Raw genomic sequence first — 24794 nt, 5'->3', positions numbered from 1 at the left:
GTCTTTGCGGAAGTCAGAGGAGTCGAGGCGGCGCTTCATTAAATCAACATCTTCCCCGGTTTGTTCCGCAGCAGATGAACCGGAGCCTCCCGCAGGATCACACCGGTCCACAGAGGCACCTCTCCGCCGGCTCCGGGCTCAGTTCGTCGGGATCTTTTCTGCCGTCCGCCTGCAGAGGAGATGGGGGACAAGGCGGGCACCAGGTAGGACGGCGAGGCTAACGGCGGCTAAAGCTAGTTAGCATCACGCACTTTGGGGGGGTGGGAGGGGGGGGCTTTACCCGGCTGTGTAGCGACACATTCACCGGCTTTATTTAAGAAAACCCCCGACACCCAGACCTCCCGGTGCCCCCCTTTTGAGTCCCGTTTGCCCGGAGAACACGGTGAGCTCGGTCCGTTAGCTCAGCAGGGCGGGGTTAGCCTGTTAGCTGTTAGCATGTTAGCTCAGACGCGTTCCACCAGACTCCGCTCTCAAACCTGTCACATCTCCAGATCTGCGTTAAAGCGCCGTTAACGGCAGAAAAACCGGATTACCGGACACATTACGGTGATGTGTTAGTTCACCCTGCACCCGGATGACACGTTTAACGGAACTGGGTTTAATGTAATTGATGTTTTAGTCTCGCAGACCGGAGTTCCCACGGTGCTTTTCCATCAAAATACGGCTGCGGTGGGCGGCTTCGACCCGAGCAGGTCCACGGTTCAGCGGGGTTTTACCGAACTAACGTGTTGCCTGGTGAATTATGGTAAAGCCGAATTTAACTAAACACCTAAACCAATCATGACATGTTTACAATTTTGTAATATCTCGTTAATAACATGAGGATTGTTGTAAATTAGTACATTTTCTAATGCAGTTTGGTGCAGTTGACTGTTTAAATGTGCAGACTTATTTAGTTTTTTACTGAATTAAAGTGATGCCTGGTGAATTATATTAATGCAGAATTTAATTAAACACTTAAATATTCATAAATGACATAACGTTGTGTTATATGTCGTTAATTACAGGATTATTGTTTTAAATTAACATATTTTCTAATGGAGTTTGGTGCATTTGTCTCTTTAACTCTATAACTAAACTTTGGATTTTACATAATTAAAGTGATGCCTGGTGAATTATATTAATGCTGAATTTAACTAAACACTTAAACGAGTCATGACATGTTTAAAGTTTTGTTATATCCCGTTAATTACAGGAGGATTAGTTTAAATTAACATATTTTCTAATGGAGTTTGGTGCAGTTGTCTTTAACTCTACAGACAAATTTAGGATTTTACTGACTTAAAGTGATGTTTATTGAATTGTATCAATGCTGAATTTAACTAAACACTTAAACGAGATATAACAAAACTTTAAATGTGTCCTGACTCGTTTATTACACAAGTATTGCTTTAAATTAGTATAGTATATATATGTCGTTAATTACAGGAGGATTGTTTTAAATTAACATATTTTCTAATGGAGTTTGGTGCAGTTGTCTCTTTAACTCTATAACTAAACTTTGGATTTTACATAATTAAAGTGACGCCTGGCGAATTATATCAATGCAGAATTTAACCAAACACCTAAAACGTTCATAAATTATATACATGTTTGTTATATCTCGTTAATTCCAGGAGGATTGTTTTTAATCAGTTTATTTTCTAATGCAGTTTGGTGCAGTGGACTTTAAATGTGCAGACTTATTTAGGTTTTTACTGAAGTACAGTCCTGCCTGGTGGATTATATCAATGCTGAATTTAACATAACACTTAAAGAAGTCATGACACGTTTAAAGGTCTGTTAAAGCTCGTTAATTACAGGGTTATTGTTTTAAATTAGTATCTTTGCTAGTGGAGTTTGGTGCAGTTGTCTTTAACTCTATAACTAAACTGTGTATTTGGCTGAATTAAAGTGCTGTTTGGTGAATTATATTAATGCTGAATTTAACTAAACACTTAAACGAGTCATGACATGTTTAAAGTTTTGTTATATCCCGTTAATTAAGTATATTTTCTAATGGAGTTTGGTGCATTGGACTGTTTACATGTGCAGACAAATTTAGGATTTTGCTGAATTAAAGTGATGCTTGGTGAATTATATCAATACCTAACCCTAACCCAAACAATATATAATATAACGTTGAGTTATATCTCGTTTATTACACAAGGAACTTTTAAAATTAACATATTTTCTAGTGGAGTTTGGTGCAGTGGACCATTTAAATGTGCAGCTAAACTTTGGATTTTACTGAATTAAAATTATGTTTGGTGAATTATATTAAATCACTTAAATATTGTAAATTGTTTTAAATTCATGTGTTTTCTGATGGAGTTTGGTGCAGCGTGCTCACTAACAGAGGCGGCGTTGGGGTGTCGTGGTGTCACACGCGTGTGTTAATGAGCCGTGCGTGTGTGTGTGAGTGATCGTGCGTGTGTGTGTGAGTGAGCGTGTGTGAGTGAGCGTGCGTGTGTGAGTGAGGCGTGCATGTGTGAGTGAGCCGTGCGTGTGTGTGTGAGTGATCGTGCGTGTGTGAGAGATCGTGCGTGTGTGAGTGAGCGTGCGTGTGTGAGTGAGGCGTGCATGTGTGAGTGAGCCGTGCGTGCACGTGTGTGAGCGTGCACGTGTGTGAGCGTGCACGTGTGTGAGTGTGCACGTGTGTGAGCGAACGTGCGTGTGTGAGTGAGCCGTGCGTGCGTGTGTGAATGAGCGTGCGTGTGTGAGTGAGCGTGCGTGTGTGAGCGTGCGTGCGTGTGTGAGTGAGCCGTGCGTGTGTGAATGAGCGTGCGTGTGTGAATGAGCGTGCGTGTGTGAGTGAGCCGTGCGTGTGTGAGTGATCGTGCGTGTGTGAGTGATCGTGCGTGTGTGAGTGATCGTGCGTGTGTGAGCCGTGCGTGTGTTAATGAGCGTGCGTGTGTGAGTGAGCCGTGTGTGTGTGAGTGAGCCGTGCGTGTGTTAATGAGCGTGCGTGTGTGAGTGAGCCGTGCGTGTGTGAGTGAGCGTGCGTGTGTTAATGAGCGTGCATGTGTGAGTGAGCCGTGCGTGTGTTAATGAGCGTGCGTGTGTGAGTGAGCCGTGCGTGTGTGAATGAGCGTGCGTGCGTGTGTGAGTGAGTGAGCCGTGCGTGTGTGAGTGAGCCGTGTGTGTGTGAATGAGCGTGCGTGTGTGAGTGAGCCGTGCGTGTGTGAGTGAGCCGTGCGTGTGTGAGTGAGCCGTGCGTGTGTGAATGAGCGTGCGTGTGTGAGTGAGCCGTGCGTGTGTGAGTGATCGTGCGTGTGTGAGTGATCGTGCGTGTGTGAGTGAGCCGTGCGTGTGTGAGTGAGCCGTGCGTGTGTGAATGAGCGTGCGTGTGTGAGGGAGCCGAGCGTGTGTGAGCGTGCGTGCACGTGTGTGAGCGTGCGTGCACGTGTGTGAGTGAGCGTGCGTGTGTGAGTGAGCCGTGCGTGTGTGAATGAGCGTGCGTGTGTTAATGAGCGTGCGTGTGTGAGCGTGCGTGCGTGTGTGAGTGAGCCGTGCGTGTGTGAATGAGCGTGCGTGTGTTAATGAGCGTGCGTGTGTGAGTGAGCGTGCGTGTTTGAGTGAGCCGTGCGTGTGTGAATGAGCCGTGCGTGCGTGCGTGCGTGCGTGAGTGAGTGTGTGAAGCATAAGGACAACAGGTGCTGCTGAACTGTGACAGTGAGCAGGTAAACAGTGGGAACGCCTCGGGCTCCGGTTCGAGTCCACGTGTTGACACTTAAATGGATTTTCTGGTTTCTTCCAGAGCCCGGGGAGGTCTCGTTTATATTATTAATACACAATACACTCCCTGTGTGTGTGTGTGTGCGTGTGTCAGCGCGGATGTGTCTGTCTTCACTAATCCAGAGTGTCAGCGGATCCTGATCAGTGTGAAAGGCTCCGCACGCGTCACAGGGTTTTAATCTCCAGCTCCTGTGGTCGATATTTAAATATCCTCTAGTTTAATGAAACTAAAGAACATGAACAGGTTCTCTGGGTCCAGATGAATGTAAACGGGTTCTGGGTCCAGATGGATGTAAACAGGTTCTGGGTCCAGATGAATGTAAACGGGTTCTGGGTCCAGATGGATGTAAACAGGTTCTCTGGGTCCAGATGGATGTAAACAGGTTCTGTGGGTCCAGATGGATGTAAACAGGTTCTCTGGGTCCAGATGGACGTAAACAGGTTCTCTGGGTCCAGATGGACGTAAACGGGTTCTGGGTCCAGATGGATGTAAACAGGTTCTCTGGGTCCAGATGGATGTAAACGGGTTCTCTGGGTCCAGATGGATGTAAACAGGTTCTGGGTCCAGATGGATGTAAACAGGTTCTGGGTCCAGATGGATGTAAACAGGTTCTCTGGGTCCAGATGGATGTAAACAGGTTCTCTGGGTCCAGATGAATGTAAACGGGTTCTCTGGGTCCAGATGGATGTAAACAGGTTCTCTGGGTCCAGATGAATGTAAACAGGTTCTCTGGGTCCAGATGGATGTAAACAGGTTCTCTGGGTCCAGATGAATGTAAACAGGTTCTCTGGGTCCAGATGAATGTAAACAGGTTCTCTGGGTCCAGATGGATGTAAACAGGTTCTGGGTCCAGATGGATGTAAACAGGTTCTCTGGGTCCAGATGGATGTAAACAGGTTCTCTGGGTCCAGATGGATGTAAACAGGTTCTCTGGGTCCAGATGAATGTAAACAGGTTCTCTGGGTCCAGATGAATGTAAACGGGTTCTCTGGGTCCAGATGGATGTAAACGGGTTCTCTGGGTCCGGATGGATGTAAACGGGTTCTCTGGGTCCAGATGGATGTAAACGGGTTCTCTGGGTCCAGATGGATGTAAACAGGTTCTCTGGGTCCAGATGGATGTAAACAGGTTCTCTGGGTCCAGATGGATGTAAACGGGTTCTCTGGGTCCAGATGGATGTAAACGGGTTCTCTGGGTCCAGATGGATGTAAACAGGTTCTCTGGGTCCAGATGGATGTAAACAGGTTCTCTGGGTCCAGATGGATGTAAACAGGTTCTGGGTCCAGATGGATGTAAACAGGTTCTCTGGGTCCAGATGGATGTAAACAGGTTCTCTGGGTCCAGATGGATGTAAACAGGTTCTCTGGGTCCAGATGGATGTAAACAGATTCTCCGCAGGCGCATGTGAACCGTTCGTTGGTGGCGGCGCCTCTTTAGGGCGTGCTGACGAGCTGTGCGCTGCACAGGAAGTTCAGGGAGGAAGCCGTCCGGCGAGCGAGAGGAAGTGGCGTCCACTTCAGACGCACGTCACAGCTGTTGACACGTCTGAGTCAGCAACAAAGTCCCATGTTTATTTTGGTTTTCTGCGTCTGACGGAACATCAAAGTTAAATGACTCAAAACAACTACAAAGAGACACGAAACAACCACAAAGAGACACAAAACAACTACAAAGAGACACGAAACAACCACAAAGAGACACAAAACAACTACAAAGAGACACAAATCAACCACAAAGAGACACAAATCAACCACAAAGAGACACAAATCAACCACAAAGAGACACAAAACAACCACAAAGAGACACAAAACAACCACAAAGACACACTAAACAACCGCAAAGAGACACTAAACAACCGCAAAGAGACACTAAACAACCGCAAAGAGACACTAAACAACCGCAAAGAGACACTAAACAACCGCAAAGAGACACTAAACAACCGCAAAGAGACACTAAACAACGGCAAAGAGACACTAAACAACCGCAAAGAGACACTAAACAACCGCAAAGAGACACTAAACAACCGCAAAGAGACACAAAACAACCGCAAAGAGACACAAAACAACCGCAAAGAGACAGAAAACAACCGCAAAGAGACAGAAAACAACTGCAAAGAGACAGAAAACAACTGCAAAGAGACAGAAAACAACCGCAAAGAGACACAAAACAACCACAAAGAGACACAAAACAACCACAAAGAGACACAAAACAACCACAAAGAGACACAAAACAACCACAAAGAGACACGAAACAACTACAAAGAGACACAAAACAACCACAAAGAGACACAAAACCACTGCTCACTTCATCTGGAGGTTAAAAACAGACTCTTCTTGTCCAGGCGTGCAGTGGCGGCGTCCCCCTGCGTCACGGTGACGCTGGCGTCCTCGTCTGTGTGTCCCTGCAGACCTCTCTTCCTGCTGCAGGTGGAGCCGCCGCTCGCTCACCGACGTGTTTTTCCATCTGGAGAGTTTTGAAGCAGCCGGCGAAGCGTGAAAGCGTGAGAGTGTGTTTACGTTCAGACGGCTGTTTTCTTCAGGAGCGTTATTCCCGCGGCGCCGGCTTCAGTCACAGCGAGGACGTGAAGGAGCAGGAACACGTGATGTTTAAAAACACCGCGTCTTCACCTTCAACGCTGTTTCTACTGTTTTACTGTTTTACTGTTTATACTTTCTGCCTGAGATCAAATCTGCAGGTTTGGGACTGAATCATCTTTTATCAGCCAAACACGTGTTTATTATTTTATCATTAAAGGATTTAAACTTCCATTCAGGCGATTGCATCATGGACCGACTACAAAGACACAACAACCACACAGAGACACAAAACAACTACAAAGAGACACAAAACGACTACAAAGAGACACAAAACTACCACAAAGAGACACAAAACGACTACAAAGAGACACAAAACTACCACAAAGAGACACAAAACAACTACAAAGACACAAAACGACTACATAGAGACACAAAACGACTACAAAGAGACACAAAACGACTACAAAGAGACACAAAACTACCACAAAGAGACACAAAACTACCACAGAGACACAAAACTACCACAAAGAGACACAAAACGACTACAAAGAGACACAAAACGACTACAAAGAGACACAAAACTACCACAAAGAGACAGAAAACTACCACAAAGAGACAGAAAACTACCACAAAGAGACACAAAACTACCGCAAAGAGACACAAAACGACCGCAAAGAGACACAAAACGACCGCAAAGAGACACAAAACAACACAAAACAACTACAAAGACACGCATACAACCACAAAGAGACACAAAACAACCACAAAGAGATACAAAGAGATGCAAAACGACCACAAAGAGACGCAAAACAACCACAAAGAGACGCAAAACAACCACAAAGAGACGCAAAACGACTACAAAGAGACACAAAACGACCTCAAAGAGACGCAAAACAACCACTAAGACACAAAACCCCACTGGCGTTATCTGTAACTTTCTGTTTGAGTGTTTCACACTCGATGGTCGGCGTCCTCGCTGCTCGTTATTAATAACTGTGTGATGAAGCTTCAGGGTCACGGCGGAGGCGATCGATGCTGTGATCAGGATAAAAACGTCTCTGACGTCGTGTTCAAACGCTCGGAGTCACTGCAGAAGACGGCGGGCGCCAGAAATGACGTCAACGGGCGAAAATGGGCTCTGATTGATCCAGAGAACAAACGCTTAATGACTTAAGATCAATAAAAACACATTTAGGCATTAACTCATAAAATGCAACATTAAATTATGTTTTTATTTAAATGAGCTTCTTTATTTCTTTACCCTTTGTGTTAATTCCACAAAACGACCACAAAGAGACACAAAACGACCACAAAGACACAAAACAACTACAAAGAGACACAAAACTACCACAAAGAGACACAAAACAACCACAAAGAGACACAAATAACTACAGAGAGACACAAAACGACCACAAAGAGACACAAAACAACCACAAAGAGACACAAAACAACTACAAAGAGACACAAAACTACCACAAAGAGACACAAAACAACCACAAAGAGACACAAAACAACTACAAAGAGACACAAAACTACCACAAAGAGACACAAAACAACCACAAAGAGACACAAAACAACTACAAAGAGACACAAAACAACCACAAAGAGACACAAAACAACTACAAAGAGACACACAACAACCACAAAGAGACACAAAACAACTACAAAGAGACACACAACAACCACAAAGAGACACACAACAACCACAAAGACACAAAACAACCATCGTATTTGTATCTTCTCTCTAACAAAGGAGGCGTTTGATGTTTTTAGTGTTTGTGTGTTGAGGCCCGACCGAACGCTTCACCTGCGCCCGCTCACGCCGCAGCGACAGCTCATAATAACCCCGATCACAGCGGCGCTCAGGCCACTTCCTGCTCCACTTCCTGCTGTGTGGAAACAAACGGTGACCTCGTTTGAAGCGGCGAGCGTTTCCTGCGTTTATTTTCAGTCTTTCCAAACGTCCGGGTGTGAAATCAGGTTTGAAACGCCTTCAATCAAAGACTTGACGCTTCTTCTTCTTCTCTTTCCAAACAGAGTCTTCAAGAAGTCGAGCCCCAACTGTAAGGTGAGTCCACCTGTGTGTGTTCTGCAGCAGGGCGTCAGGGTAGAGGCGCTGCAGGCCGAGGGGGAGGGGCGTGACGACAACATGACGCGCTTACTTTAGTTTGACAGTTTAAAGACGACACGTGAGAAAAGACCAAAGACGTGATTTTAACTCCACTGTGAGACCTGACGAACACGGACGCAACACGACGGAATTCATGCAAAATTAATAATAATAGATGAAAAACAATTAAAAATAGAATCAAAATTTCTAAAAATGTACACACTGACTATAAATGAATGCAAAATGAATAAAAAGGATGAAAAATTACTTAAAAAATTAAAAATAGAAGCAAAATGACTTTAATGATGTCTTGGTTTAAGTCTCATAAAGTCCGAGGATGTGACGCTGTGATTGGTCGCTGCAGGTGACGGTTTACCTGGGAAAGAGGGACTTCGTGGACCACCTGGACCACGTGGACCCAGTAGGTGAGTCAGCAGGTCTCCTAAGACCTTCGATCCCCGACCTTTGATTCACGACCTTTGATCCGTGACCTCTGATCCCTGACCTCTGATTGGTGGTCGGGGCTGTGATTGGTCGGGGAGTGACCTCTGATTGGTGGTCGGGGCTGTGATTGGTCTGGGAGTGACCTCTTCTTCTCTGCTTCCTGTGCACAGACGGCGTGATCCTGGTCGACCCCGAGTATCTGAAGGACCGGAAAGGTGACGACGCTTTGCTCTTATTTATATATTTATATAAATATTTATATAGAATTCAGTTTTGTGCACAAACAAAGAGGCAAAAACATTTAAAAACATTAAAATAAAACCAGAATATTAAAAAATAAAGCAAAGGCTGATGAAAGGTTTAAAGCAGCGGCAGCGGCAGCAGAGTGGTGACGGCTGCGTCTCCTCTTCCTCCGCAGTCTTCGTCACGCTCACATGTGCGTTCCGTTACGGCCGTGAGGACCTGGACGTCCTGGGCCTTTCCTTCCGGAAGGATCTCTACATCTCCACCTTCCAGGTGAGACGCCGAGCTGCAGACGCGCTTATCATGGATTCAGTCATTTATAGTTTAGGTTACATTTATATTATATTTACATTACATTTATATTATATTTACATTACATTTATATTATATTTATATTATATATTAGGAATCAGTTTCATTTATTTTAGATTAGATTTTTTTAATATTTTCATTTATTATTGAATCATTTGTATTTATTTTTTATTTATTTTTAATACTTTCATTTATTATTGAATCATTTGTATTTATTTTTTATTTATTTTTAATATTTTCATTTATTATTGAATCATTTGTATTTATTTTTTATTGAATTTGTATTTATTTTTAATATTTTCATTTATTTTAGATTATTATTGAATAATTTCCTTTTATTTTAATCATTTATATTTTTTTATTATTTAATCATTTTTTATTTATTTTTAAATATTATTTATTGCAGATTATTATTTAATAATTTTCATTAATTTTAATATTTTTTATTATTTATTATCGGATCATGTGTATTTATTTATTTTTTATTTATTTTAATATTTTCATTTATTTTAGATTTATTTTTGTATCATTTAAATTGATTTAAGACTCATTTTCTAATCATCTAGATCTATTATTGAATAATTTCCATGTGTTTTTTTTTTATCATTTTAACGTCTATTAATAGTATTTTTTGTTATTTTAATTCTTCATATTCATCTTTTATATTTTTAATTGTTTTAAAGTCATTATTAACTCCCTTTGTCTGGTTCTTGTTGTTGTGTTTGTGTTGCAGGCGTTTCCTCCGGTGCCCGAGGAGAAGAAGCCCAACAGCCGTCTGCAGGAGCGGCTGCTCAAGAAGCTCGGCCAGCACGCACACCCCTTCTACTTCACGGTGAGTCGCCGCTCCAGGAGCTCCAGGAGCTCGCCGTCCTCACGCCGTCGCTGCTGCGACTACAAACAGAAGCAAAATGACAATCGATCCCTCACGCCCATCCCTAACATCCACATACACTAAATCTTTATTCCTGTGTGTTTTTCTCTCTCGGCTTCTTCAGATTCCTCAGAACCTCCCATGTTCAGTCACTTTACAGCCCGGCCCCGAGGACACTGGGAAGGTAACACACACACACACACACACACACACACACACACACACACACACACACACACACACACACACACACACACACACACACAGACACACTGAGACAGACACACACACACACACACACACACACACACACACTGAGACAGACACACACACACACTGAGACAGACACACACACACACTGAGACCGACAGACACATACACACACACACACACAAACAGACACACACACACACACACACACAGAGACACACACACACACACACAGACACACACACACACTGAGACAGACAGACTCACACACACACACACACACACACTGAGACAGACACACACACACACTGAGACAGACACACACACACACACTGAGACAGACACACACACACACTGTGACAGACACACACAGAGACAGACACACACACACACTGAGACAGACACACACACACTCGTCCATTATCTGAGTGTTTTCTTTCTGTCTCTTGTGTGTCCTGCGTCCCACGTGTGTGTGTCTCTGCAGGCCTGCGGGGTCGACTTCGAGATCAGAGCGTTTTGTGCCAAGTCAATAGAGGAGAAGATTCACAAGAGGTGAGTTTAGACCTGCAGAGCTGCTGCTCCGGGTTCATGAGGACGCGTCTGAAACATCACTACTGTAGAGAGCACGAACGTCTTGAGATGTGGATGGGGCTTTTATTTTGTGGATGGGGCTTTTATTTTGTAGGCCGGGCAGAGTGAACTAAAGGTTGACTGTGTGCAGGAACTCGGTGCGTCTGGTGATCAGGAAGGTTCAGTACGCTCCGGAGAAGCCCGGTCCTCAGCCGATGGTGGAGACGACCCGCAGCTTCCTGATGTCTGACAGATCCCTACACCTGGAGGCCTCTCTGGACAAGGAGGTACACACACACACACACGCACACACACACACACACACACAGGAAGCAGCTAGAGAGTGAATGAAGAGAGGGAGCAGCGCTGACAATAACAAAGCCGTGAATCAGAGAAATAAAACCTGATTGTTATTATGATCTGAACAAATAACACATCCTCTCCAGCCAAGGGACGGGTTCACTGGGCACAGACCCAGAATCCTAAAATGTTGTTTAAAACCCTCCAACAAATTATCACAGAGATGCTAACTGTCCGAAAGTATACACAAAATAACCTAAAAGATGCTAAATTACTAGAAAATAGATGCAAAACCAGCACAAAAAGATGCAAAATGACCCCAAAAAGATGCAAAATGACTATAAATAGATGCAAAATGACTATAAATAGATGCAAAATGAGTAAAAATAGATGCAAAACCAGCACAAAAAGATGCAAAATGAGTAAAAATAGATGCAAAACCAGCACAAACAGATGCAAAATGAGTAAAAATAGATGCAAAATTAGTAAAAATAGATGCAAAACCACCATAAAAAGGTGCAAAATGACTAAAAATAGATGCAAAACCACCACAAAAAGATGCAAAATGACGAAAAATAGATGCAAAACCACCACAAAAAGATGCAAAATGACTAAAAATAGATGCAAAACCACCACAAAAAGATGCAAAATGAGTAAAAATAGATGCAAAACCACCACAAAAAGATGCAAAATGACTAAAAATAGATGCAAAACCACCACAAGAAGCTGCTAAATGAGTAAAAATAGATGCAAAACCAGCACAAAAAGATGCAAAATGAGTAAAAATAGATGCAAAACCAGCACAAAAAGATGCAAAATGAGTAAAAATAGATGCAAAATTAGTAAAAATAGATGCAAAACCACCACAAAAAGGTGCAAAATTAGTAAAAATAGATGCAAAACCACCACAAAAAGATGCAAAATGACTAAAAATAGATGCAAAACCACCACAAAAAGATGCATAATGAGTAAAAATAGATGCAAAACCACCACAAAAAGATGCAAAATGACTAAAAATAGATGCAAAACCACCACAAAAAGATGCAAAATGACTAAAAAATAGATGCTAAGAGAAGAGTTCATGGTCTGACTACCATTAACTATCTGATGACCCCCTCATATTCCTGTGGTGACCCTTGTGGAGGGGCCAGACCCTTAGTTTGGGACCCTCCGGACTAAACTGTAACTGTATATAAAGTTGTTAAAAGTTGTTTTCTGACGTTTTCTTCTTAACGGGAGTTTTTTTTCATTGACCCGTTTCCTGTTCATACGACTGCACTAATACATGCCTTCTTTTCCCATGATGCATTGCGTGCAGCTGTATTACCACGGAGAGCCCATCAGCGTCAACGTCCACGTCACCAACAACTCCACCAAGACCGTCAAGAGAGTCAAGATCTCCGGTACGTCGTTGTTCCTTTCTACGTCTGCTTTTCTGTGCGTGTTGTTTTCTTCAGTCGTCCACGTAAACGACGGCATCATCGGCAAACATTTGGGTCTTCACAGTGGGAAGGGCTTTAACGCATAAGCGAAAGGGTGAGGGGCCCAGGATAGATCCCTGAGGAATGAAAACGTCCTGGAGAATTGTTAAGCGCTCGCTCAGACTGGACTCGTTGGAGGATAAGCTGCACGGTGCGACACTTTTTAAAGTTTTAGCATCTTTACCGACCCCCGTGAGCGAGCTCCGCTGTGTTTCACTCTCAGATCAGTCCGGTAACGTGCGACGGAGGAAATTTGGAGCCGTTTGCCAAGCGACCGAACCAATCAGCGTTGGTTTAAAGGTGGGTCAAAGTGTAAACAACATGGCATTTCCAGCGCATTTCCGGGTCCAAACACTCTGTTGAAACAAAATGCCCGAACATGGGACCAGTTAGGATCACCTCTTTGGTCAGTTAGACGTCTTTTTCATCCAGATGAAAGGTCAAATGCACTCCCACTGTGCCTCCGTCCCGTGCCCCAGCACGTTCCACTGCTAAAGTCTGGTTCCTTTGACCAGTGTGAGTGCAACCGTACCGCGTCTAGGAGCGGCACACTTGCCGTCCAAGGCCCGTTTGGGAGAGGTGGGCTTTAGTAAAGCACGTTTGCACGTGTACGAGCACGAGCGTGCGCACGTGTACGAGCACGAGGCCTACGGCGGTTCTGAGGTCATTTCCTGTGCGCCTGTTGGGACGTAGAAAAAAGAAGGAGGGACCATGCGCGGACATTTCAAACAATGGCGGTGAAAGGTTCACGTTGGTGTGATGCGGAGGTGGAGTGTTCACTGCAGATTTGGTCGATGAAAAGATTCAAAAACAGTCGACAAGACGCACAAAAACTCCGAGGTCTACGGAAAGATCTGGAAACAAAGCCACGCATCGCCATGACGTCATCAATGCGTGTGACGTGTTACGGCGTGATGACGTATAGGCAGCAAGAAGCATTCTCCGAGGCGGAGGCACAGTGGGAGGGCGCCCTGAGAGTTTGTAAAAGTTTGAAAATGGTTAAAGTTTGTTGTACATTTGGACGTAAACCTGCTGAAGTTGTAACTGTGTCCGTACGTCTTTGTGTCCCTGCAGTGCGTCAGTATGCCGACATCTGCCTGTTCAGTACGGCCCAGTACAAATGTCCAGTGGCTCAGCTGGAGGCAGAGTAAGTCCCACTTTAGTGTGCTCCCCTGGGAGATACACCGATAAACTACATTTAAGTGGTTTAAACCAATATACTGTCAATGTTTAATGGTTTAAACCAATATATAGTTGATGTTTAATGGTTTAAACCAATATAAAGTTGGTGTTTAATGGTTTAAACCAATATAAAGTTGATGTTTAACGGTTTAAACCAATATAAAGTTGATGTTTAATGGTTTAAACCGATATATAGTCGATGTTTAATGGTTTAAACCAATATAAAGTTGATGTTTATTGGTTTAAACCAATATAAAGTTGATGTTTAATGGTTTAAACCAATATAAAGTTGATGTTTAACGGTTTAAACCAATATAAAGTTGATGTTTAATGGTTTAAACCGATATATAGTCGATGTTTAATGGTTTAAACCAATATAAAGTTGATGTTTAATGGTTTAAACCAATATAAAGTTGATGTTTAATGGTTTAAACCAATATAAAGTTGATGTTTAATAGTTTAAACCAATATAAAGTTGATGTTTAATGGTTTAAACCAATATAAAGTTGATGTTTAACGGTTTAAACCAATATAAAGTTGATGTTTAATGGTTTAAACCGATATATAGTCGATGTTTAATGGTTTAAACCAATATAAAGTCGATGTTTAATGGTTTAAACCAATATAAAGTTGATGTTTAATGGTTTAAACCAATATAAAGTTGATGTTTAATGGTTTAAACCAATATAAAGTTGATGTTTAACGGTTTAAACCAATATAAAGTTGATGTTTAATGGTTTAAACCGATATATAGTCGATGTTTAATGGTTTAAACCAATATAAAGTTGATGTTTAATGGTTTAAACCAATATAAAGTTGATGTTTAATGGTTTAAACCAATATAAAGTTGATGTTTAACGGTTTAAACCAATATAAAGTTGATGTTTAATGGTTTAAACCGATATATAGTCGATGTTTAATGGTTTAAACCAATATAAAGTTGATGTTTAATGGTTTAAACCAATATAAAGTTGATGTTTAATGGTTTAAACCAATAAAAAGTTGATGTTTAATGGTTTAAACCAATATAAAGTTGATGTTTAATGGTTTAAACCAATAAAAAGTTGATGTTTAATGGTTTAAACCAATAAAAAGTTGATGTTTAATGGTTTAAACCAATATAAAGTTGATGTTTAATGGTTTAAACCAATATAAAGTTGATGTTTAATGGTTTAAACCGATATAAAGTTGATGTTTAATGGTTTAAACCAATATAAAGTTGGTGTTAAATGGTTTAAACCAATATAAAGTTGATGATTAATGGTTTAAACAAATATAAAGTTGATGTTTAGTGGTTTAAACCAATATAAAGTTGATTTTTAATGGTTTAAACCAATATAAAGTCGGTGTTTAGTGGTCTATCTCAGTATATAATGTTTGAGTGACAGCAGCGTGTCGTCTCCATAGCGACCAGGTGTCGTCCAGCTCCACCTTCTGTAAGGTGTACACTCTGACCCCGACGCTCGACAAGAACAGAGAGAAGAGGGGACTCGCTCTGGACGGCAAACTGAAACACGAAGACACCAACCTGGCCTCCTCCACCATGTAAGCACACACACACACACACACACACACACACACGGCGTACAGGTGCACAGGTGTGTCGGCGTCACCGCGGCGCTCTGTTGTGTGTTGCAGTGTGAAGGACGTCACCAACAAGGAGGTCCTGGGGATCTTGGTGTCCTACAGAGTCAAAGTCAAGCTGGTGGTCTCACGTGGAGGGTACGACACACACACACACACACACACACACACACACACACACACACACAGTCTCCGCTCACTCTGCTGACATCACTTCCTGTCGTCAGCCTCCCTTCTTCTGTTGATGCTGGTAGTTTTCAAACCTTTGGGGCTGAGCTGCACCACGTTCATTTAAATCAATCTCTGAGGGTCAATCCTTTAGTTATGTCCACTTAAAGCTGCATTCTCTCTAATGTCCACTTAAAGCTGCATTCTCTCTAATGTCCACTTAAAGCTGCATTCTCTCTAATGTCCAGCAGGAGGAGACTCCACTTAAAGCTGCATCCTCTCTAATGTCCAGCAGGAGGAGACTCCACTTAAAGCTGCATTCTCTTTAATGTCCAGCAGGAGGAGACTCCACTTAAAGCTGCATCCTCTCTAATGTCCAGCAGGAGGAGACACCACTTAAAGCTGCATTCTCTCTAATGTCCAGCAGGAGGAGACTCCACTTAAAGCTGCATTCTCTCTAATGTCCAGCAGGAGGAGACTCCACTTAAAGCTGCATTCTCTCTAATGTCCAGCAGGAGGAGACTCCACTTAAAGCTGCATTCTCTCTAATGTCCAGCAGGAGGAGACTCCACTTAAAGCTGCATTCTCTCTAATGTCCAGCAGGAGGAGACTCCACTTAAAGCTGCATTCTCTCTAATGTCCAGCAGGAGGAGACTCCACTTAAAGCTGCATTCTCTCTAATGTCCAGCAGGGGGAGACTCCACTTAAAGCTGCATTCTCTCTAATGTCCAGCAGGAGGAGACTCCACTTAAAGCTGCATTCTCTCTAATGTCCAGCAGGAGGAGACTCCACTTAAAGCTGCATTCTCTCTAATGTCCAGCAGGAGGAGACTCCACTTAAAGCTGCATTCTCTCTAATGTCCAGCAGGAGGAGACTCCACTTAAAGCTGCATTCTCTCTAATGTCCAGCAGGAGTAGACTCCACTTAAAGCTGCATTCTCTCTAATGTCCAGCAGGGGGAGACTCCACTTAAAGCTGCATTCTCTCTAATGTCCAGCAGGAGGAGACTCCACTTAAAGCTGCATTCTCTCTAATGTCCAGCAGGAGGAGACTCCACTTAAAGCTGCATTCTCTCTAATGTCCAGCAGAGTCTTTGGTTCGAACCCTGGTTTGTTTAAATAACTGTTGGTGCAGCTCGGCCTCAGCTTCCTGCTCTGTCCTCTCCACTTCCTGTTGTGGGTTACCGTGGAAACGGTGTGCTTGTTGTGCTGGTAGTGGCTTCTCACTGTGCTTGCTCTAGGTTGTGAACTTTCATTTGGTCTCCCCTCTGTGTTTGTGGCTTTTGTTGGCCTCCTCCCCCGTCCTCCCCCGTCCTCCCCTCTGTGTCGCCCCCTGCAGGCTGCTGAGAGGCATGTTGGACAGGTAAATGTTAACCACGGCCTCGGGGCTCACTCAGAATCTGTCTAAAACTAGTTTAACTGTAATGGAGAGCAGTTTAAATTTGTTTTAAATGATACAATAGTACAAAAACTGTTTCAGATTAAAGGTTAAATGCTCTAAAACTCAGTTAAATGGGCGAAACATCACTTTAATCCAGATTAAACTGGTTTAAAACTGGATTAAATCCACTTTAATCCTGTTTAACTTCAATGAAGAGCAGTTTAAATTGGTTTTAAATGATTCACTTTTATAAAACAGTTTCAAATTAAAGGTAAAATGGATAAAACTGAGTTAAACATCACTTTAAAGTAAAAAATAAACAGTTTAAACTTAGTTAACAGGACAAATGTGAGTTTGAACTGTTTTTAACTCATTTAAGAGATTTAAACAATTAAATAAGTAACAAGATACATTTCCTTAAATTAGAGAGAAACTGGTTTTAAAATAATAAACTGGTTTAATAATTTTATGTTTAATTAATTTATGATGTTTGAAATTAGAGATTAAAGATCAAAATCTGAAATTTATGAGAAACTTTAATGTGTTTTGAGATTAAACATTAATTTTCTCTGAGATTAAATTGAATTAAACCAGAAAAAAAACATAATTTTCCAAAAAGAAACTTCTCAGTTCTGAATTTCTGAGATTAAATTTGGAGATTTACGATTAAAAATCTGCACAAATTTATGATTTTCTTTGAGATCAAAATCTGAAATTTATGAGAAAAGAATGTTAATTATTAATTAATAATTAATGAATTATTATTGAGGTCAAATAAAAAAAAATTACAAGAATATTTTTAAATTAAATTCAGTCACAAAAAAAATGAAAGAAACTGAAACTTAAATCCAAAATTTACAAGAAATATATTAAAATAAATATTTTAATAAAAAGTTAAGAGAGAAATTTCTTAATAAATTTACAATAAAGACTTTTTTTCCTTATCTTTGTAAGTTTATATATTAAACTTTCCTCTCCGTATCGCTTTTTTTTCTGTGATGTTTTTAGTTTCTTTAGCTACGACACGCCGTTGCCACGGAGACGTGTCCTCAGATTTAAAAACAGGAAGTGACATCATCGTCGTCGTGGTTGTTGTTGTTGTTGTTTTTCAGAGACGTGTCGGTCGAGCTGCCGTTCATCCTGATGCACCCGAAACCTGCGGAGCCGCCGCTGTCCCGCCCCCAGTCAGGTGAGAGACACACACACACACACACACACACACACACACACAGGGACACACACACACACACACACACACACAGAGAGAGAGACGGACTCACACACACACACACACACACACACACAGGGACACACACATACAAACACACACACACACAGAGACGGACTCACACACACACACACACTCACACACACAGACACACACAGGGACACACACACAGAGACACAGACACACACACACACAGAGGGACGCACAGACACACACACACACAGAGACAGAGACACACACACACAGACAGACACACACACAGAGACAGACACACACATGTCCCCCATGAACACAAGCAGCAGTTTGCATGGAAACAACGGTGTGACATGCTAATTTTGTGTGTGTGTGTCTCCGTGTGTGTGTGTGTGTCTCCGTGTGTGTGTGTGTGTGTTACAGCTGTGCCAGAGATGGACCCCCCCATCGACACCAATTTGATAGAATTCGACACAAAGTAAGTTTTAATATCCTGTTTTTTTTTTTACTATTTTAACAAACCAAAGCCTTTAGCGTAGCATTTAGCCTAGCCCTTAGCTTAGCGTGTAGCCTAGCGCTTAGCGTGTAGCCTAGCCTTTAGCGTAGCGCCCTCTTGTCCAAATATGGTCACGTCCTGTGAAGTTTTGAGTGTTAACGGCGTGAACTCTCCGTCCTCAGCAGCGTCTCCCAGGACGACGACTTCGTCTTCGAGGACTTCGCTCGTCTGCGGCTGAAAGGCGTCGTGGACGACAAAGACGAGGACTGCTAGGAGCTCGCCAACCTTCAAACGCTCGCTTACACACACACACACACACACACGCTCGGCGTCACATTCCCCGGTGGAGGGGGGGGGGTGAGGGCATGTTCGGACGGCTCGCTGGTGTTCTTCCTCTCTTGCTTCGGCCATTTTTCGTCACGCCGCCGTCTTTCGCAGCCGTCTTTTCCATCCGTCTCCGTCTCCGTCTCTTTTTGCTGAAAAAAACCCTGTAAATGTTGAGCAGCTGCAGGACAGATGTCGACGCCCGAACACGTGAAGAAGAAAATCGAGCTGAAAAATGAGAAAAAATCCAATAAAAAAAACTGTCGTAAGCTGCAGCGCTCGTACGCTTTTATTTTGAAATGTTTTTTGAATGTCGACCGTCTCCGCGGCGACGATCACCGTCTTGTACAAACAGAATATATATTTGAAACATAGAAAAATTAATCTTCTACGAGCAGTCGAGATCCGCTTTTACACACACACACACACACACACACACACACAGTAACACACACACACACACACACACTCTTCACCAGCATCATCATCATCTGAGAGCCTTTGTTCCGTCAGCCGCTCTGTTTCTGTTTCTTTTATTTTGAAAGAACCATTCCAGCGTTGACAGCTTCCTTTTTTTAATTTATTCTGAAACTTTAACCGTCGGTCCGTCGCCAAATGTCGTCCCACTTCCTGTTTGTGGCTCGTCGTCGGTTCCTCCTGAAGACGCGAATCTGTAAAAAACATAAATATGAAGTTTTTAATTTTAATGATTTTTGCTTTTGTTTAAATTCAAATAAACTTTGTGAAGAAAAAACAACAAAAACAAAACTAACAACGTGTGAAATTCTTTAAACGTGCAACGACGAACAGGAAGTTCTGCTTTTGTTCATTTTTAACATTTAAAAACATTTAAAAATGATTCACTCATAGTTTTGACGTTTAAAGATTAAAAAAGAGACAAAAAAGTTTCATTTCCAGAGAAAACAAATGTAAATTTAACAAAATAAAGTCATTTTACGTGAAGAACTTTGAATATTTTCAGAATAAAGGTCAGATTTTGAAGAAAAAAGCCTAAAATTTTATTCTTAAACTCAATTTTCCAGCAGGTTTAACTCATAAAAATCATCATAATCATAATAAAAATAATCCAGAATATAAAATAATAGTTTAATTTAAAAAAAAGACACATTTCCTAAAACATTTTGCGTTTTTTGACTTTAAACAGTTCATAAAATTTAAAATATTCAAGTTTCTTTGTGAGAAACAACAAAAATTCAAGAGTTGAGTCAAAAAAAACAACTTTAAACAAAATAAAATATAAAAAATTTGATTTAATTTCAAGAATTCAGGAGAAAAGTATTTAGTTTGTTAAATATTCCAAAATAAAGTGGATTTATATTTATATATTTATATTTCTTCACTAAAAAAATGAAGTTTTGACCCGAAGACGTCGTTAAAAACAAACAAACTTAAATTATTCGACTAAAATTCAAAAGTTAAAATAATTCCTGTAAATAAAAAATAAAAGTCTGGATTTATTTTTATTTTATTTTTAATTTTTTGTCGACAAATAAACAAAACACATCTTTCTTCTCATAAATCTTAGTTTTTATTCCCTTTATTTCAACACTTTCTTATAAATTCATGACTTTATTCTTTCAGATTTCAAAATAAAACTCTTTCAGTCAAACTCAAAATTTATTTCATAAAGTTTTCAACATTTTTCTCGTTTATTTTTTAAGATTTTTTTTTATTTTAACGACTTTGTTCTCAAATAAAAAAAAGATAAAATGTAAAATAATCCTCAAGCTTCAGATGTTTTTTTCTGTTTCCTGTTTTATTTTGAAGGTTCAAAGTTTTGGAGAAACAATTAAACATTTAATTTGTAAAAGAAACGACGACACAAACGCTGCCGACGCTGGAATCGCTCTGAAAACAGTCACAGCGAGTTCAAACGCCAAGCTTTTATTCTGAAGGTTCGACTTTTTGTTCTGAAGGGTCGAGCTTTTGTTCTGAAGGGTCGAAGAGTCGAGCTTTTGTTCTGAAGGGTCGAAGAGTCGAGCTTTTGTTCTGAAGGGTCGAAGAGTTGAGCTTTTGTTCTGGAGGGTCAAAGAGTCGAGCTTTTGTTCTGAAGGGTCGAGCTTTTGTTCTGGAGGGTCAAGCTTTTGTTCTGGAGGGTCAAGCTTTTGTTCTGGAGGGTCGAGCTTTTGTTCTGAAGGGTCGAGCTTTTGTTCTGGAGGGTCAAGCTTTTGTTCTGGAGGGTCAAGCTTTTGTTCTGAAGGGTCGAGCTTTTGTTCTGGAGGGTCGAGCTTTTGTTCTGAAGGGTCGAAGAGTCGAGCTTTTGTTCTGAAGGGTCGAGCTTTTGTTCTGAAGGGTCGAAAGGGTTGAGCTTTTGTTCTGAAGGGTCGAGCTTTTGTTCTGAAGGGTCGAAAGGGTTGAGCTTTTGTTCTGAAGGGTCGAGCTTTTGTTCTGAAGGGTCGAGCTTTTGTTCTGAAGGGTAGAGCTTTTGTTCTGGAGGGTAAAGCTTTTGTTCTGGAGGGTAAAGCTTTTGTTCTGGAGGTTCGAGCTTTTGTTCTGGAGGGTCAAAGAATCAAGCTTTTGTTCTGAAGGTTCGAGCTTTTGTTCTGAAAGGTCGAGCTTTTGTTCTGGAGGGTCGAGCTTTTGTTCTGAAGGGCCGGGCTTTTGTTCTGGAGGGTCGAGCTTTTGTTCTGAAGGGTCGGGCTTTTGTTCTGAAGAGTCAAGCTTTTGTTCTGAAGAGTCAAGCTTTTGTTCTGGAGGGTCGAGCTTTTGTTCTGAAGGGTCGAGCTTTTGTTCTGGAGGGTCGAGCTTTTGTTCTGAAGGGTCGAGCTTTTGTTCTGGAGGGTCAAGCTTTTGTTCTGAAGGGTCGAGCTTTTGTTCTGGAGGGTCGAGCTTTTGTTCTGGAGGGTCAAGCTTTTGTTCTGAAGAGTCAAGCTTTTGTTCTGAAGGTTCGAGCTTTTGTTCTGAAGAGTCGAGCTTTTGTTCTGAAGAGTCAAGATTTTGTTCTGAAGGTTCGAGCTTTTGTTCTGAAGGGTCGAGCTTTTGTTCTGAAGGGTCGGAAGGGTCGAGCTTTTGTTCTGAAGGGTCTGGCTTTTGTTCTGAAGAGTCAAGCTTTTGTTATGAAGGTTCGAGCTTTTGTTCTGGAGGGTCAAAGAATCAAGCTTTTGTTCTGAAGGGTCGAGCTTTTGTTCTGAAAGGTCGAAAGGGTCGAGCTTTTGTTCTGAAGGGTCGAGCTTTTGTTCTGGAGGGTCGAGCTTTTGTTCTGAAGGGTCGAGCTTTTGTTATGAAGGTTCGAGCTTTTGTTCTGAAGAGTCGAGCTTTTGTTCTGGAGGGTCGAGCTTTTGTTCTGGAGGGTCAAAGAATCAAGCTTTTGTTCTGAAGGTTCGAGCTTTTGTTCTGAAGGGTCGGGCTTTTGTTCTGAAGAGTCGAGCTTTTGTTCTGAAGAGTCAAGCTTTTGTTCTGAAGGTTCGAGCTTTTGTTCTGAAGGGTCGAGCTTTTGTTCTGAAGGGTCGAAAGGGTCGAGCTTTTGTTCTGAAGGGTCGAGCTTTTGTTCTGAAGAGTCGAGCTTTTGTTCTGAAGAGTCAAGCTTTTGTTATGAAGGTTCGAGCTTTTGTTCTGAAGGGTCGAGCTTTTGTTCTGGAGGGTCGACTGTACACTGTGCCTTCATCACCTCACTGTTGCCATGGAGACGACGCCTCTTTGTTTGTTTTTGTGAATCAAAACAAAATTTTCAGCGTTTTTGAAAAAAGCCAAAAATCAAATAATCGACTTTTCATCAAAATGTGACAAAAATCAAACTTTTATTCACATTTTTTACTTTTATCTCATTAAGTTTCAGTTTTTTGTCTTTTTCTCATTAAAATCTCGTTTTTTTACGTTAAAATCTTTTTCATAAGAATTAATTTGAAACTTCAGTTTTTTCAGACGAGTAAAAATAATATTTAAAAATAAAGTTTTTGTAAAAGTTTCATTTTAAACTGTTTTAAAATCACGACTTTATCTGAAAAATACATTTTTAATCCTAATATTTTGTCTTTTTCTCGTAAAAATACAAGAAAATAACATTTAGACGTTATTGTTTAAAGTTAACCTTGAGATTAAAGTCAGAATTATTATTATTAAAATAATAATTCTGTGTTTTCCAGCCTTCAAAGTTTCAGAGAAACTTAAATTTGTCAAATAATAAAATAATAAATAATAAAATAATAAAGTGCCATAAACGAGCGCCGTGTTTCCTCCACATGACCTCGTCCTCCTCCTCTTCTTCTTCTGCCGACGTCGTCTTTTTATTTACGTTTGTCGTCAAATCACGAGAATCAGGAAATAGCCCCGCCCCCCAGACTCAGCCCCGCCCCTCACACACAGCCCCGCCCCTCACACAGAACCCCGCCCCTCACACACAGCCCCGCCCCTCAGACTCAGCCCCGCCCCTCATACTCGGCCCCGCCCCTCACACACAGCCCCGCCCCTCTGACTCAGCTCCGCCCCTAAGCTGCAGTCTCAATTCAGCCCCGCCCCTCTGACTCAGCCCCGCCCACTCGGTCTCAACTCAACCCCGCCCCCAGATCCAGCCCCGCCCCTCAGTTGAGTTCCGCCCCTCAAACTCAGCCCCGCCCCCAGACACAGCGCAACCACGCCCTCCATGCTCAGCCCCGCCCACTCAGTTACAACCCCGCCCCTCCGTCGCAGCCCCGCCCCTCCGCTGTAGCCCCGCCCCTCTTTCCTGCAGACAGGCGCAGATCTGAACCTTTTCGTTGTTTTCCGTTTATTTCCAGAAACACAGAAGAAGAAAAAAACGCCACGTTTCCAAATTGTTTCTTCAAACGAACGTTTTTAATGTTTTTGATCTAAAAACGCCGCCAAGCTCCGCCCCCTCGGCTGCAGAGCCCGTTTCTATTGGACCTTTCTGTTTCCTGTGGGCGTGTCCGAACTCGTGCGTTGGTGCGGAACGTTGAGTGTGAGCGTGTTCGAAGTGCCGCGCCACGCGTGACCACGACTGTGACACAGGAAGTGACCACGTCTGTGAAACAGGAAGTGACCACGACTGTGACACAGGAAGTGACCACGACTGTGACACAGGAAGTGACCACGTCTGTGAAACAGGAAGTGACCACGACTTTGACACAGGAAGTGACCACGTCTGTGAAACAGGAAGTGACCACGACTGTGAAACAGGAAGTGATTCTGCTGGTGGGAAGAGATGACTCTGATTATGATGCTTCTGATGTTATTGTTATTATTATTATTGTTGCTGTGTCGTCGTGGCGACCGTGGTTATTCTCATCATCAGTTCGACTGTTTTGTTTTTGTGTGTTTTTTATTTTGAGATTTTTATTTTGTTTTCTTTTTATTATTAAAGTGAAATGAACGAAACTCTGAACTTTCGTGGTTCATTCAATAATTAACGACAAAATTTTTGTTTTTGGGACAAAAACTTCTTTAAAACTAAACTTTAACATCAAAGTTTCAGACGTTTTATTTTAAAATCATGACTTTATCTCAAAAAATACGTTTTTATTCTCAATATTTTGTCTTTTTTTCTTTTTTCTGTAAATTTATTTTCATGAAAACTCTTTGAATCAGATTTATCCTAAAAAAATCAGCAGTTTGTGACAAAACTTCTTAAAAACTGGTAAAAATCAAAACATTTATTCACATTTTTTACTTTTCTTTAAAATTAATATTCTCAATATTTTGTCTTTTTCT

The 24794-nt window shown here is 41.8% G+C and overlaps 1 protein-coding gene across 3 annotated transcripts; it reads left to right on the top strand.

Moving 5' to 3' along the window:
- The first annotated feature begins 20 nt into the window (after positions 1 to 20).
- Positions 21 to 24461, top strand: LOC310956292 (arrestin red cell). 3 transcript variants are annotated; one of them, XR_014593471.1, is made up of 17 exons: positions 21 to 203; positions 8293 to 8323; positions 8730 to 8790; positions 8980 to 9024; positions 9228 to 9325; positions 10098 to 10196; positions 10360 to 10419; positions 10930 to 10997; positions 11167 to 11302; positions 12634 to 12718; positions 13871 to 13943; positions 15386 to 15523; positions 15617 to 15700; positions 18222 to 18298; positions 18734 to 18788; positions 18989 to 22469; positions 22575 to 24461. XR_014593471.1 is itself a non-coding variant. In XM_083926475.1 (16 exons), the coding sequence occupies exons 1-16, from the start codon at positions 181 to 183 to the stop codon at positions 19077 to 19079; spliced, it is 1224 nt and encodes a 407-aa protein (XP_083782601.1). In that variant the 5' UTR covers positions 21 to 180; the 3' UTR covers positions 19080 to 24461. The 3 variants fall into 3 exon arrangements, 1 of the variants encoding a protein (XP_083782601.1); XR_014593472.1 differs by having other exon boundaries at positions 18989 to 22553; positions 22731 to 24461; XM_083926475.1 differs by having other exon boundaries at positions 18989 to 24461.
- The last annotated feature ends 333 nt before the right edge of the window (positions 24462 to 24794 follow it).

This window comes from Echiichthys vipera, assembly GCF_963691815.1.
Source record: "Echiichthys vipera genome assembly, chromosome: 14".
Taxonomy (NCBI): Eukaryota; Metazoa; Chordata; class Actinopteri; order Perciformes; family Trachinidae; genus Echiichthys; species Echiichthys vipera.
The sequence above is the reverse complement of the archived record's forward strand: the minus strand, read 5'-3'. Positions and strand labels throughout refer to the sequence as shown.

Coding starts and splice junctions, on each gene's coding strand:
- LOC310956292 (XM_083926475.1), top strand. CDS start 181: ATGGGGGACAAGGCGGGCACCAG. Junction 10,197..10,359: donor CACACCCCTTCTACTTCACG/GTGAGTCGCCGC, acceptor CGGCTTCTTCAG/ATTCCTCAGAACCTCCCATG. Junction 18,789..18,988: donor TTGATAGAATTCGACACAAA/GTAAGTTTTAAT, acceptor CTCCGTCCTCAG/CAGCGTCTCCCAGGACGACG.